The sequence below is a fragment of the Taeniopygia guttata genome, chromosome Z (genome assembly GCF_048771995.1).
Source record: "Taeniopygia guttata chromosome Z, bTaeGut7.mat, whole genome shotgun sequence".
Classification (NCBI taxonomy): domain Eukaryota; kingdom Metazoa; phylum Chordata; class Aves; order Passeriformes; family Estrildidae; genus Taeniopygia; species Taeniopygia guttata.
Window position 1 is genome coordinate 57,107,181 of NC_133063.1, and position 16,136 is coordinate 57,123,316.

The window sequence follows — 16,136 nt, forward strand, 5'->3', positions numbered from 1 at the left end:
AAATTTGCTTAGTCTATCTCAGATTTAAGAACCAAGAATCAGTACCCACAAGCATTGACATGGGTTCAGCGTAATGTACCATAACTTCCTAGGTTGTTTATGAAATGATTAAGTGGGTGATGACAGTTTATGAAATCATCTGGTTTTGTGACATTTTCATCATCTTGGATTGAAAAGACATGCTGTGTAAGCTATTTCTGAGCCAGAGCTGGAAACTGGGCAGCTCTGGATTTGTGTGTGACCTAGATATGTAATAGCATGGGAAAATGTCCAAAGAACTGGAGCCAGAGTCTGTTGTGAACCGGAAGGTGAAATGAGGTTGATTCTGTTGATTAGTATGAGTTTGTAATTGATGAAAGGGAGAGATCTTATTCATCCTTTACCTTATCTTCTTCAAGCTGACAGTAGCATTCATGAGAACTGTTGCTGAGCTAGTTTAATTCAGTTGAAAAAGTTGAACATGTGGTTTCCTGAGTTAAGAACATGGGACAGAGAAAGAAGGTGGAACCTTTGAGCCAAAAGTGGGAGACTGGTGATGCTGGGTGGAGGAACCTAGAAGACTGTCAGGGGAACACATGCCTCCTTATGTAGTGTTTCTATTGTATTACTGATGAGATTCTGAATTTTGGGTTTTTTTTGGATTAAAACAAATCTCTTGTATGAGAAAGAAGTGGTAATATTTGCTGAAATAGGAAGCTTACTATGATTTGTTGCTATGATCACAAAGTTTTGGGAGGTATATTAGTGTTTTTCAGTTCTGGAAGAAGCCATTTAACCCTGTCACAAGAAGAGAAGATTATCAAATTGAGTATTTTAACAAGCTTTATAGAAACTTTTGCCAATGGAATATCTACTAAAAGGTGTCTGAACAGATTCTCTACAATAGTAAGGTAATGCTTCTGAGGAAAGCATTGTCCATTCCACACCAGACTTGCCTCTGAGAGCAGAGGGGAGTTAAGAAGGCACAGTCTCCTGCAGGGCATATTCGATTTTAGACTTTTACAACAGGCACGGCATTTCCAAATGTGACTAACTCTATCCTCTGAAACAGATTATAGTTATTCTCAAAGAGGTGTAATTAATTAGTTTCTGGCATAATTAATCGGTTAACTGATTTCTGCTGCTCTGTTGCTTCTGTGCAACAACACAGTTCAGTACAGTCCATAAGCTTGATTCAACCATGTCCTTAGTTGTTCATATCTTCCCCTCAGTAAAAGAAAGTTGGCTAATCCAAATCAGAGCTAGAGGTCTTGAATGCATAACCATACCAGCCTACCAATATAGTTTCAATGTACCAAAACTAGGAAAAAAATATGCTTGTTCTGTAAGTCACAAGTTAGTTGTTGTATATTAGATTTGCTTTAATAATATTGAAGCAGCTGGTGAGCAGGCTGTTGAAGTAAAGGAATAGACAGGTGTCACCCAAGCACCTTGGAACCATTTACAGCTGCATGGAGAAAGGAAAGAGGGCTTCAACTAGTTACACATCCTAACCTGCCTCCTGAGTGACAGCTTGACACTGTCTTTTACTATATTTGTTTTTACAATTTGTGACTGTATCTCTGACTTAGTACCTTTAGTATGAAGGGTAGTCATCTATCTTGTAGTAATACTTTTTAAAGTTATTTAAGTATGTAAAACATCAGGTATTTTAGTATGAATTACTATCTCATGACTCAAAAAAGGCTGTGTTGAATTTTACTGTGTAATTGATTAGGGTATAAGTATTGTTTAGTTGGCCATGAAAGGGAGTGACCTTATCACAACCAGTGTGGTCCTGGGGGAGCGACAGAGTAGGGGCAAACACTCATGTTGTTCTACCCAAGGGAAAATGGAGATCTCTCAGATTCTATTCTACTGGCTCTCCAATCTAAAAGATTGTCTAAGTTTTTACCCGGGGGGCGTACTCTATGAAAATCTTACTCCTATTGTTTCTGGAATTTACCATGAAGAACTGTACAAGAGTGGAGGTGCACTTTCTTGAGTTTCCCACCTTGCCACTCCTTTGGATAAGAAGAAAGAATGAGGTGATGGGTGAAGATGGAAACTGGCTTTCAAGCATTTGTATTAGCCATTCTTTGCTAAAATTTATGAATCTGTTGTGCTGGAAAAACTGTTATGTTGAATGCTTTTTTTGCCTCAAAATGTTCCCAAAGACTTCTGCGTCTTGAAAAAATTTGTTTGAATTGTCCTCAAAAGTCTTAAACAGCAGGAAGTTTAGATATAAACTTAGCTTCAGACTGCTTGCCAACATCCATATACTTACCATGCAAACTGAATGCATTCAGTAGTCTGGTCTGTGGTACATGTTTACAGAATGGCTGGTACTCTTTAAAAGGAGTTGTAATGGAAATGCCAATACAAACTTACATTACCTCTGTGTCCCAGATTGAGAAGCAAGATGTATTCATTTGCCATCTGTATGGCAGTTATCTTGTGTTAAGTGAGTAGTTTTTCCTCATTTCTTCCACAATCAGTCCTCCCTCTGGGAGACATCTGCTGATAATGGACCATTGGATGTCACTGCCTGACTGATAAGAACTATAACATCCTGTGTGAGATGTTCCACCCAGAGGGAGGAGCCAAGCATTCCTACCTGCATGTAGTCTTGAGATTCTGGCCCACCAGCACAGCTTTTTCTGCATTGGATTTTCCCAGAGGAACAGCTGCCTCTTCCACTGCCTCTTCAGAGGAAGACTGCACCCTTTTCTACAGGATCACTGCTCCAACAGAACCACACCTGACAGAACCACCTCCTGACACTCCAGGAGGACTGTAGCCACAATTCCAATTGGACTGCTACCAACACCCTGTCCAGCACAGTGGCAGGGTGTATTCTTACTCTGTCAGTGTTGTTTTGGTTTACTGCATTGTTTGTTTTATCTTTTTATTTCTTCCCTAATAAAGAACTGTTATTCCTGCTCCCATATTTTTGCCTGAGAGTCCCCCTTAATTTCAAATTTATAACAATTCGGAGAGAAGGGGGTCTACATTTTCTTGATTTCAGGGGAGGCTCTTGCCTTCCTTAGCAGACACCTATCTTTCCAAACCTAGACACTCTGTTAATCAAAACACAGGAACTGGAGACTAAAATACATCAACTTGCAGACTCTGTTTCTTTTTAGCTGAAAGGGATTGTATTCCTTCTCAAGTGTTCTTGAATCCCTGTATCTGTATTATCCTGGCATAGAGCACATGAAGGAAATCATTCTCTATTAATAAGGTGTGGCATAACATGAGGGAGGACTATAACTACCTAAATGTAAATGAACAATTAAGTGGAAACTGCATGAGCTGGAAGAGAAGAAATGATCTGTTATAGTAGCACAGTGGAAACCAAAGACAGACACAGTGTGATACTGAGTCCTGTTCAAATGTGTAAAGTGCAAATGTGGGTCTTCTTTATAGATAGGTGAGGGAAGGAAATAAATTTTACCAGCTGTTCAATAAAATTGGTTTTGTTTTTTGTTTTTCTTCTGTTGGCAAACATATCCTGAGATCAGGCCTGACTTCAGCATCTAGCTTCTTGGCTCTTTAGGTATAATAGATACATTAGATACAATAGGCATTACTTAATAATAAAATCACTGATGCTAGATCATGTGTTCTGTATGTTATCAACTGTCAATTTATAGAGGCTTGTGGTTTAACCCCAGCCAGCCACCAAGTCCCATGCAGTGCTTGCTTCCTCCCCCATCAGCAGGATTGGGATAAGAATTGAAGGGGTAGAAGCTGGGAAAAGTTGAGGGGTGAGATAAAGACTGTTAAACAGGGAAAGTGAAAGCTATATATAGAAGAAAATCAGCCATCTCAGGATAGCAGTGCAATGGTTACTGAGGAAGATAAGTGCTGTCACTCTAAATGTCCCCCCCCCTTGCTCCTTTTTGCCCCTGCTTTGTATACCGAGGGTGATGTCACCTTGTCTGGAGTATCCGTTTGGTCAGCTGAGGTCACCTGTCCTGGCTGTGTCCTTCCAACCTCCTAGGCACTCCCAGTCCCCTCACCAGTAATCGGTGGTGAAGAAGCAGAAAATGCCTTGGCTCTGTGTGACCTCTGCTCAGCAAAAACAACATCTCTGTATTATCAACCGTGTGTTCAGCATGAATCCTAAACACAGCCCCATGTCCAGCCACCATAAAGAAAATTGCTTTTACAACAGCCAAAACCAACACAAGGCTAAGTGGATTATAGGCATCTTGACTCCTACACTGGCATAGCTCAATGTAATGCAATAGCAGTGATGATTCCTTGTCATTTTTCTGTCAGTCTCCCTTACTATCTCTTTCTCCCTTCAGGTGTTTAAAAAAAAAAAAAATCAAACAAAAAAGTAAGTTAGGAAATCTCAAATATTTAACTTCCTCCTTACTGCAAATCCATTATCTGTAGATGCCTGTTTTCTATCTTCTATATTCTACTAAATTAAAAAAAAAACCAAAACAAAAACCAAAAAAAACCCAACAAACCACCTTGAAAATAAGCACCTTCTTCTGGAACTAGAAAAACAAAGAATTAAATTGGAAGAATAGTGAAGTGCAGTTGCCACTGGTGAAATGTATTTGTTTATATACAGTTATTTCAAGTTTTTGATCTTATAGTAGGAAAAGACATGCAGTAGAACTACTTCAAAATTTTCTGTACTGCTGAGGAAGGAACAAGAGCCATATCTACTTTTCTTTTATCTTCCTGTACATTGTGGCACTATTTTTCCCATCTGTGTTGTTTAAATTTATTTTCAGATTTTTATTATGCCTATGAGCCATAGCAATGTCATGCATCTCTAGTACCTGCTTGGTCATTGAGATAGAACGATAGCCTGTATTTAAGGTGTTTAAAATTGATGCCTAAGAAGAGCTACTGTAGATAAATATGGTTAGTAATGGCTATCTTTATTAGCAAAACTACAACCCATTCATGGGGGAAATTTTATTCTTCACGTCAAATAGAAAGTAAAAGAAAATTCTGAAATTATTTTGTGGATATTTATGGAGTTCTTCCATTTAGTGAATAGAATCAGAAAATAAATTTTGCTTGGCTGACACAGACCCACGTGTGATTGAAGTCCACACGTCTCAGGCTATAGAAAGAGGAGAAGGGTACAGAGGAAACTCCTCCTTGCAAAGGAGTTTGAAAACAAAGTATCCTGTAGTCCAACTGACGAGTAGAAACCTTGTGGAGGGTCTAAGGACACACTTGAGTTCCCACAGTTCCTGACTAGATAGCCAATCTTTGCAACACTATTACAAATTCATGAGTAGAGTGGGATGCATGCACCTTGACATAGGAAAATTATGTTGTTGTAGTTGTGTATGAATGGCAAATTTAGCAGTGTAGAAAATCAGGAAGATCATACAGAAAATATCTTATGCAGAAAATACATACACATCAGAGAGAAATCCTGAGTACCAGAAAGAAAGAAGGAGAATGATGGCATTCATCATGAATATGTGGAAAGGGAGGATAATAAGACCTGGTTTAGGCATGCAATTTTTTATGTGAAAAATATACATGTATTTGGAGAAGCCAGTAAAGAGAGAGATGGTAAGACAGAAGGAGGCAGGACTAAACTGTAAGTAGAGAAGAATTTGTTTCTGTGTATAAGATGGGTGAACATTGTGATTAGAAACTCAGCTGAACTGTGGAGGGAGCTTAGCAGTAATTTGAATCAGAAAGAAATAGTAAGAGTGATTTGATTTATGTTGTGATATCTGTACTACAAATACTTGTCTGAATGGTGTTTGTGTTGCAAAGATTGCAGTGTCTCCAGAGGTGAAACACAGGAAGACAAGTAGGGATGAAGTACAGGCAGTGCCATGAGGCACTTGCCCTGTAAGTACTGCAAGATAATTATTAGTTACGTGTTTCTGAGAGTAGCTGGTAGAACAATTGCTGTAGTACACTGGATCTTTTCTAGCTCATCTTGCTGATGCAATACAAAAAGCTGGTAGCCAATGAACTAGCATAGACAGAAAATGCAACTGTAGTGAGAAAGTGTGTTGTACTGGTTTTTTTTGTTTGGGTTTTTTTTTTTTAAGCAGCATTGTTGACAGTTTTGATTCAGAAATAAGTAATATTTAAAACTGACCTATCTCAAATTGTGAGGTTTTTTTCTGTACATTGAAAGTCTTTTGCAATGGAATTACTCTGTAGCTCACTTTTCGGTTTCTTTCCTCATTCTTATAATGAACTGAAAGTTTGGTGTATACAAAAGATGATGCCCATTTGAATTTTCTCTGAACTGAAAGACAGTCGTGTGTTTTAGAATGTGGTATTTCTATGGAAACATTCAATACAGTGTCATTATTTTCAGTGATGGTGAAGTGCAGTTCAGTAAACCTTTATCCCTATAGAGGAAAAAATTAAATAGAAAGTCAGTTAGTTCTCAACTACATGAATAGATAAATCTTCATTAATAGTGATTTTTTTTTTGTGAATATTTCTTACTTTGTTTGTATACAATAAACAGACTAATTAATTTGCTTTCAAATTGCTTAAGTGGTATTATATTTCATGTCAATGCGTAAAGAAGAGAGAAACAAATATTTGTCTGAAGCAAAATATTTGAACTGCTATAATATACTTGGTAAGCTATGGGTGCCTCCTAAGCTACTACAAGAAACAAGTAATTGAATGAGAAACTTTATTTTTTTATTGTATTCAGAAAACAGTAAACAGTTTGAAACTTTACTAAAGTTTTGATTTTTGTAATTTATGCATCTATTTTCTGTTTTTCTTCAACATTTAATGTAAGTTGGGACTTAGAAAAAACAAACTACCTCTATGAACTATTTTGGCACCACAGGAACTTCTTTAAGTTCTATTGCAGCTACTTTCTGGGGGTTTATCACTGCAAAATACTGTAAAATTAATAGCAGGTTCAAATAACTGATTTGAGAGTATGTGGAGTGTTTTGAAGGCCTTTCGATTTTTCTTCTAAAAAGAACAAATGGGATTTAATTTTTTAAGTAAAATAAAAAATAAATAGATAAATTTTTGTGGGTTATTTTTAACCCTTTCAGTGTCAGAGTCGAGATAATGGAGGGGAAAATTACTTGCCTCAGTCTGGCAGGCGCTGTATCTGGGCTGGCTCTATTTTAGTGCAGCTCAAATTCTAACATGGGAAAATTGCAGAAATTTACAATTCAAAGTGTGTTTTGTCAGGGAGAAATCCACAGATTGTTTTGACACTTCAGCATGAAGATGGACGTCTCATGAAATTTGCAGCTGCTGATTGAATTTATATTTCCATAAAGGCCATCAACAATAGCAGCCTGCAGGGGTAGTGGGAGGAAAAATGACAAAACTTGTGAGGCTAGCATTTTTTCATCTGTCCTGTAGTAACAAATTACTTGTATAAGGTTCTATACTGACCATGATTAAAGAGAAATATGGGCAGCCAGAAAGGGAAAATTTTTCAGTTTAACTGATTTAAACTAAAAATGTTTGAATTTTGATCTTTTAATATACATGCAGTCATCTGTACAATATGCAAAATGCAGCTGTAAATCAGAAGTGTCCTTACACTGAAAAATAAGACTCTTACTGATAATTACAGAAGATTTATTATACATGCAATTTGATTACATGTGTATATAAATTCCCAGGATATAATATAACAATATAATAAATTCCCAGGATACAAAACGAACAGTATTTAAATATACTAAAATAGATTATCTTTTTAGGGGTGAAAATCTCATCTGTGGCATGCTCCTTCTCATTCATACACAGATAGGGCAGAATGTGTAAGATTTGGATTTATTTGTCTGAGTAACAAGTCTCATTATGTTCATCTTTGACAACAAAAATGTAGTCACAAAAAAAAGAAATTCAGATTATCAAAGCAAGTAGCAAGAAATGCCATTGAGACAAATACTATGATAGACTATAACAAATGTTGTCTTCTTTGGTTAAAATATTTTGTATATTTCGGTCCCTTTCTGTTTTTATGGAAGAAAGAGGGCAGGAGAAGTAAAAGGTCAAATATTTCTGAAGTTCTTTTTTAATGGAAGCAGTTAAGCACTATAGTTGTCAATCCATTGACAACTTTGTTTCTGAATATCTCTGCATCTTAAGACAGTGGAAAAGTTCGGTGTTGATATGCTTTATATAATCTTGATGTTAGGGATTTCTGCCTGTGATTCTCAAAGCACTGCAAGGCACCTGCACACACCAAGCTGTGTCCAGAAGTCTTTTCCTCATAGTTTGTAGTCTGCATTGGTGCTATCCTTTGCTGCTGTTCAGGAAGGTCGACAGATATGAGTTTTGAGGTTGGTAGGCACTCAGGTGTTGCAGAAACTAGAAAGGGAGTTCTCCATAGCTGGACAATGCAGAGTTTAGTATGGTGAGATACAAGTAATATGTTTTTTATATTTAAGAATTAAAGTGCTTATGTGACATCTTAATGCAAAGACCTAAGGATATCTTAGCTGCTCACCCCAAAGAATGAGTTAAAATGCTAATTAGGTTAATTGAGCAATTTTGCAATAACGAAAATCTCTGAGTGTCTTTATTTCTGAGAGTTTGCATTTTAGAGCTTAAACTGATAAAGCATAATACAGTAACCATCTTCAATTTTACTACCAGTAGGTAGTAAAATGAAGAAATGAAGAAAATGAAGTAAAACAAGAAATGAAATTGGTATCAGAGCTTGGGGTTTTGGTGGCTGTAAACTCTGCATGTCAAATACTTGTATTACAGTGATTACAAGCTATACAATTCTAAAGGTTGCCATCCAAAAATGGTAATTCTTCTTTTCTTTCTCTGGCATCAGAGTAAATGCTTTCACAGATAAATTTTTGTATAAACTTATTGACAAACTATTACAATAGTCGCACCTGGTGCAATACTCTTAAATCAATGAGCACTCAAATAGGTATTTAATGATTAGGTACCTACCTACATACTGTGAAAGCACATAAACCCCAGTTTTTTCTGTTTAGTCTACAATTTAGTTAAGCTGGGACTGTGGAACTAGAACAGGGAAAACTCAATTCTATGTTGCTTTTCATGTGTGTATTTGCTCATTCTAACTTGAAAAGAGATCACACAAAATCTGAGAGTTGAGTAGAAAAATAAAATAATGGGTTGAGTCGGATGTAAAAAGCTTCAACTTACAGTTAGTCCTTGTTCTCAGCTGTTGCACTTTAAGTCTTTTTCTGCTCAAATTAGGTTTGAAAGAAGGTCAGATATTGCTGCAATTCCTTGGGTACGTGAAGGCTTTTTTTAATTTCTTCACCACCTACACCACTCTAAGCCCACCAAAATCAGGGAAACTATGGGGTTTTTTCTTCCAGATCAGTGTTACTGGCAAGTATCTTAAAATGGGTTCATGCACACAGGCCAGCTTAAAGAAACAAATTTTGAAGAGAGCTTTGAAAGTAATCTCACAGTGTAAAGCTAGAGGGTAATAAAAAAAACACCCCAAAAACCTGTTGAATGCTAAATGATTTTACATTACTATTAATCAACTAAAATATTGCTTACCAGTGTGTGTTGTTTAACATTGTTTACAAAAGTACCTTTGTAATACTTGTTTATCTTAGATCTCTAACCAAATAAACTAAACATTCTTTATTTTTGTATAAATGTAAGATGACATTTTGTAGAAAAAGGAATAACATTTAGGGCTCTTTAAATGTTTGTAGGATATGCATATACATGAAGTGGGTAATATGTCTCAAGGACTTTAGCTAACTTTTCTTCAGAAATTTCACTGTTGGGTTGACTGTGGCTGAAACAGCTGAGTGTTCTTTCCTAACCTCCACAATGAAAAGTGAACATAGTAAAATAGTAGTACCAGTATTCTTTAATCCTTCAATTGCAGTATATTATTAGCTGTAATTTTGTTCAGACCCTGCGTAAGACTGAATTTTCTCTGCAAGTCTCACACCTGTAATCCTTTTGTAAAAATTATTAAAATATAATAACCCCCAAAAGAAGTATTAGTACCTGAGAATGTATATGCAGCTAGTTGTAATAACTCTATTCATTCTGGAAAAAGTGAAGATGGTTAATGAATTTTTGCAAAAGATTCATTGAAAATTAATTTCTAATTGAAATGTAATGAATCATCTAAACCAGTCCATAACACTTCTGTGTTGGTCATACTGCAGAATGGATGTTCTTCACAGCTGTGACTTTTTAAAAATTTTATTTGCAACTCATACCCTTGCTCTCATTTACCCATTTCACTTCCCTGTATCACTGCCTTTTTATCTCCCTGCATTATGTTTTTATTTATATGAATACAAGTTATTGTGCACTTTCCATCTGCTTGCTAAATTCCCTTTATACATGCTAAGTTCCCATTTTAAGCCATTTTCCATACATTTACAGAATAAATTAAGCACCTCATTCTTGGATTTATTCACATTTTGACAGTAATTGGTAGAAAAGTGTTTCTTGAATCTGATAGACCAAAAGAAAACAAAAGAACAGTTGGGAGAAAGCGTCTCTGTGGCAGACCACTGAGCTTCCATCAGCTCTCCAAGGAACTGTCATTTGCACTAGTATCATTTGCACTGTGTCCAAAAGAATGTAATGTTGTGTAATTCTAGTAGGCGTATTGTGGACTTATTTACAAAACAGTGTTTGTTTTTAAATACATGGGCTTCACAGATGAGGAGGAAGACATAAGGTTTTTCAGTGAGTCGGGAATGGGAGCTGATGGTGCTGCATCCTGCAGCCCCTGTACCCAGGTGCTACAATTTTGGAGAGGGATTTGTCTGTCCCTTGAAGGAAATTGTTTCTCGAACAAATGTTGCTTAATTTAACTGCCACAGTCTAAGATACAGCAGGTTTTCAAAACATAAGATTTATGTGAACATACATGAACTCCATGGGCACTGATCCCAGAGGAAATTACTGACTTTGTCAGCTGGCAATCCTTTTGGGAAGTGAAAAGAGACTGTGATGTTTGTAGTGTATGTCAGTCTTTTTCTTTGACAGTGCATATTCCCAAAAATTGAAGCAATTTCCCTGCCTTCAAACTTTCAGTAGCAATCTAAGGAAACATGTCTTCCTTTGGGAAGAACTTAGTACTTGCAGACAACTCTGGAAAGCTAAATATATTGCTGTTAAAATGCAAATATAAGTAGCAAAATTGAAACACAATTCTTGACAGTGAGTGCCTGGTACTTATAGTTTTTGTGGACTTGCTGGGTCAGCACTTAACAAGTTTAATAGCACTTGATCTTGCATTGCTGTAAAACTGGAAATCACTGATCTGGTTCATTTCAGGTTAATGGAAATCAGAACAATTGAACATCTGTGGCCTTGCTGGCTATTAAAAGTTGAAATGTGTTTCTTTTATGATTTTATAAAGCATAAAGCATTTTAGATAATTTCAAGTGTGTTATTTATTGGAGAAAATGTAACTAAATTTTTAAGTGATAGATGTTAGATGCAAATACTTATTTTTTTTGTATTTAAGGATACTGTATTTAATGTATGAATTATTATTGTAATGAACTGTTGGACGTTATTAATTTGTCACTAAGCAAAAGTTAATTAACCTCACAAAAATCTAAATTTGGAAAAAACCCATAATTCTTTGGGAAAAAAGACATTTTAAAATATTTATGTCATTCTTAATGTAAAGATAATTGTTGCAGAAACGCTGGAAATATGACACGAGGAAACATAAACACAGTCATCAGTGAACAGACTCCCTTAGCTAAAAATCAGTGCAAAGAAAAAATAGTGGCTTTCACAAACTAATACTCACCTTTAAAAGGTTTTTTTTTAATAACAAACTTTTTTCCCCTCTTCAGTGAAGAAGTGAAAACTTCTTCAGTGGAGTGAAAACTCTTGATCCTGTTCTGACAGTGATGGATATATAGATATGTAAATCCGTGTTAGTTACTTCTAGAGAAGTAGTTCTTCCTTTGCTTGGTATTAAGAACTGCTCATAGTTCAGTTGCTTTGGTAATTTAAGTACTGCTTCACATTTAGCAAATCTGCAGTTTATTTGGTAGTTACCAAACAGGAAAGAATGGGTGACCTGTTCCTTGAGTTTTGTAAGATACTGCTGAGAAAAATTTTAGAAAACTTTGTTTTGAGTAGGTGAGGTTTATGTTGGGTTGTTGACAAGGAAATCATAGGCTGTTAGTGAATGAAGTACAATTTAATCTCATCAAAGTACGTAGCACTTCAGGAAAAAGGTATGCCTTAGAAATGTGTCTCTCATCATGAAGTTTAGAGCACTGCTGTGCAAACTGGAATTTAGGCCATTTGCTTTAAATTCACAAAGGCCCCAAGTTCCACCTGTGCATTAAAAAAAAAATCTTAGTGGAGTGTTTCTTCCATGGACTCTTAGCATGTAGACGTTGCAAATCAACAAGCCAAAAGAGTCATGGTCCTGAGTTCATGTCTGATGTTCATTCATTTTGAATGGGAATTGTTGCTTTCACATAATAGTGTGTGAGATGGAGATCCTATTTCCATCTGCTGACTGCAGAACATGCTGATATTTTGTATCTGACAGGGGCTCTTGTTCAGATAGCTCAGTTCAGGTACCAGAAATATCCAGTTCCCTGTTCCTGGTCCTGTTTCTGCTCTCACTCATTATGTGTGCCATGGTTTCTTTAGCTGTACACATAGTATAAATTTGTTTGAGGATTAACAGTAAATATTTTTCAAATAATGTCTTTGTACACAGTGAAAATCAAGCTAGAATTCCTTGAGATCTTTAGAATAGTGTGTATACTTTTTTTTTTTTTTTTTAGAAATTTGTGTTGATAGTAATAATTTACTTATAGAACACCACAATTTCGGTATTCATTATTTATTTTCATGTAAAAGATTCTTCAATGGCTTTTTTCTAATGTAAATACATATATATAATATTTAATGACTGCTGTGGATTAACTAGGATATTTTGCCCATAGAAAGACTCTTCCTTATAAGTTACTGAAAATTTTAAATCTTAATTTTATAACATCTTTGCATATCTACTGTTAAACATGGGGTTTTTTGTGAAAATATTACCTGGTATCTGGGCTCCTTAGTGTATGGATAAGACTAGAAATTTAGAAACTGCTTCATTATGCCATTATGCCATATTCCTTTACGTTTCACTGAGTATTTCCTTTGCTGGCTTTGACTATCCCCTTCTTATGCCAGCAGGTCACAAAATTTCTACTAAACACTTTTGTTTTGGGGCTTTTATACAAATTCACTTCAGTCCTGAAGCATTGGTTTTTCAATAGACTGGGACTGAAAGGTTTCGATAAAATATGTGAAGTGAGAAAATAGATGTATGTAACATGTATACTCTATAAGTTGCTGAAAGATCTGTCAATTACATAGTCTTCTTGGCCCTTTTGCTGGCTTGAAAACTTGTGCAAATCTTGGCTACTTTGGTGTTGAGTGTAAACGATGTTGTATCTGTTATTCTATGTTACTATTCTGTACATCTGCAAATTCTTTCTGAAGTGATCTGCTATTTTTTTAAGATGCAATTGGATATATTGTGTTATGTATATAATCCCAGCTTGAAGCATTAATGGTTCTTCAGTGTTTCTAGCATCCAGTGGTCCCATGAGAATGAGGTTAAAGTTAAAACTGTTCTTATGGTGCTGTTTTTAATTGCTTCATATGTATGCTCTTACAAATGTAGCAAAGACCCAAGTATTTGTTTGAAAATATGGGGATGAATTAATAGAAAGCAAAACAGTCAATGAAGCCAGTCTTTAGTATGAAAAACACTCCCTAAACTGTAAAATGTTTTAATTACATCTAAAGAGGCCTCAGTGCAATCTTCCCTACAAAAGCCTATGTAAATTATTTGTCAGTGGTGGTCTGCCAAAAAAAGCCTAGGGGACAAGGCAAATGAGACAGTTGAAGTTAATTAGTGTCATGTGTGCATCACAAATGCAGAGAGGCTTAAAAAGCCACCAGCAGTACTCAAAATAACACATTTGGGAAATAATTTCAGTTTGTCTCCACAGTATGATTTGACTATGAGAACTGGAGGATGAGTTTTTATGAGAGTTTTATGAAAGCTTGCAGCAGAATAAGACATGGAATATTTTGTTTAATAATACCAGTCACAAGTTGTGGTGGCAGTTAGAAAAAAAAAAACAGTTCTTCACTACTCTTTCTAATAGTGATTTATTCAAATGGTGTAATACTCAAACTATGGACAGTTTTTTAAAAGGTTCTGTTCTAACAGTAAAGTCTAATAACTTTGTAAGATTGGAGAAGAGTATTTTTTCTGACACTTGTGTAGGATTAGATAGCTTTATTAGATACCTCTTCAGCTTTTCTGGAAATCTTCTGCATGGGAAGAAAGTAATTTTGTAGTTTTGTTTTGCTTTGTAGATGAACAGTGTAAGAAATTAAATCATCCATGGTGTTGTTGAAAAAAAAAATTGTATTACAGCTAGGTAGGAACTATAATTTCATGAGCTTATAGTAATTGTATATTTATAAAACAAATAAGTATCAATCATATAGCTTCCAACACTGATTAAAAAGATCTAAATTTGAAGATAGAGGCATTCTACACAGTAGTCTTTTCCTGATGGCATATCTTGAAAAAATAAAATGTTGCATTGCTTAAAAATAAAATATAAAGTTAAAGAAAAATCTTAGAAAAGGAATTTCACATTATATACAAGTTATTTTACTGTATTAAATACTTAATAATGAATAATAGTGTCGAGTTTAGTTACTAATGGTTCCAAGTCCCAGCTGATATCAGTTTTAAAATAACTTCAGTTGAAAAACTTGTTGAAAACACACTGGAGGAATGAACTGCATTAATCACTTCATTGTGAAATAAAATATTTTATGCAGATATACTTAGTGTTTCCTGAAAATGTCAAATTTCTCTGTATCAGCACCCCAGGAAGAGAAGAACCTGGTAGAAAGAGCCTAGGGAATACTGTTCAGTTTTTCCCTATGGGGGATGGGAACCTTGCATATATTTCCAGTACCTGCTAATTTAAAAAGCAAATTAAAATGCTCTTTTTCCATATAGTAGCATAATATCTGACAGTCAATCTGCTGTGTACCACCTTACAGGTAGAAGTTTTTAAGTCTTCTTCAGCAGTAATAAAATCAAAATGTGGGATATAGATTCAGGTTCTCCACACTGTCTCCCCTTTCAAAATACTGAGTGTTCCCTATCAGATTCCTACCTTCTGGTTTTTTGGTTTTAACAAAGAAAATATATAGTTTATAGACAGTTGTGAAAAATCTCACAAGCACAAGGCAGATGCCAGTGATTGGAGATGATGTGGCCTGATGGCTTTGCAGACCTAACCAGTGAACTTTGAGTGCTGTTTTTCATCATCAATAATACAAGTCAGCTTCAAAATAAAACATGCAAGTTTTTCTTGAAGTTACTGAAATATAATGTTTCAAACAGATATTTAGAAGGTAATAATTTTCCCCGTATTTTAATTTTTTTTCATCCTGTATGCCATTACACTCACATGAATAAATACAGTTCTTTCAAAATTATAAGGCAATCAGCAATTATAAATGTATATAGAAATACATAAATAAAATATCTATTATATAAAAACATATAAGTATAGTTAAATATTTTATATTATATATATAGAGCTATATAAAATTATATATCAAATATATAATATAAATACATCTATTTTTTTTTCTGATTTAGGGCAGGTTATACCAGAAAGAAGATTTGTAGAAGCAGTAAATCGTGAAGCATATCGGTATCAAATTGGTGACTTTCCAGCAGAATGGGAAGGTAAATATTTTGGTTTTATTTCAAGATAATATTGCCATTGAATATAGGCTCTGTGTTTTTAATGGAAAGCCTGACTGTGTGAACAAGTCATTTTTATCTTTCATTTTATTTAAGGCAGGCTTTTATTTAACTGCATAACAATATGAATTCTTAAAGTTACCTTTTTAAAAATAGGATAGATTTTGTTTGAGAAGTCAGTACTTAATGAAAGTAAAGCCTATGTGGAGATTATTTATTCCTATTAAATGTGAAAATATTTGTGCCCATGGAGGATCTGATTGAATAACCAGCATGAAGTGCATTAAATAAAACAAAACTTCCTTATTATTCCTTTACTGCAGTGTTAATATGTAGGTCAATTGACCTACAAATTGGTGTCTCCAGTGACGGGACTGCTTTTTTATGGTGTATT

General features: G+C 35.1%; 1 protein-coding gene across 1 annotated transcript in view; it reads left to right on the forward strand.

The window, feature by feature from the left end:
• The window catches only part of NDUFAF2 (NADH:ubiquinone oxidoreductase complex assembly factor 2), a 51,987-nt gene that overhangs the window by 13,644 nt on the left and 22,207 nt on the right, over positions 1–16,136 (forward strand). The window contains exon 2 of the mRNA XM_004175620.6: positions 15,635–15,724. Coding sequence (XP_004175668.1) covers positions 15,635–15,724 — 90 coding nt within the window. The remainder of the gene's footprint in view (positions 1–15,634; positions 15,725–16,136) is intronic.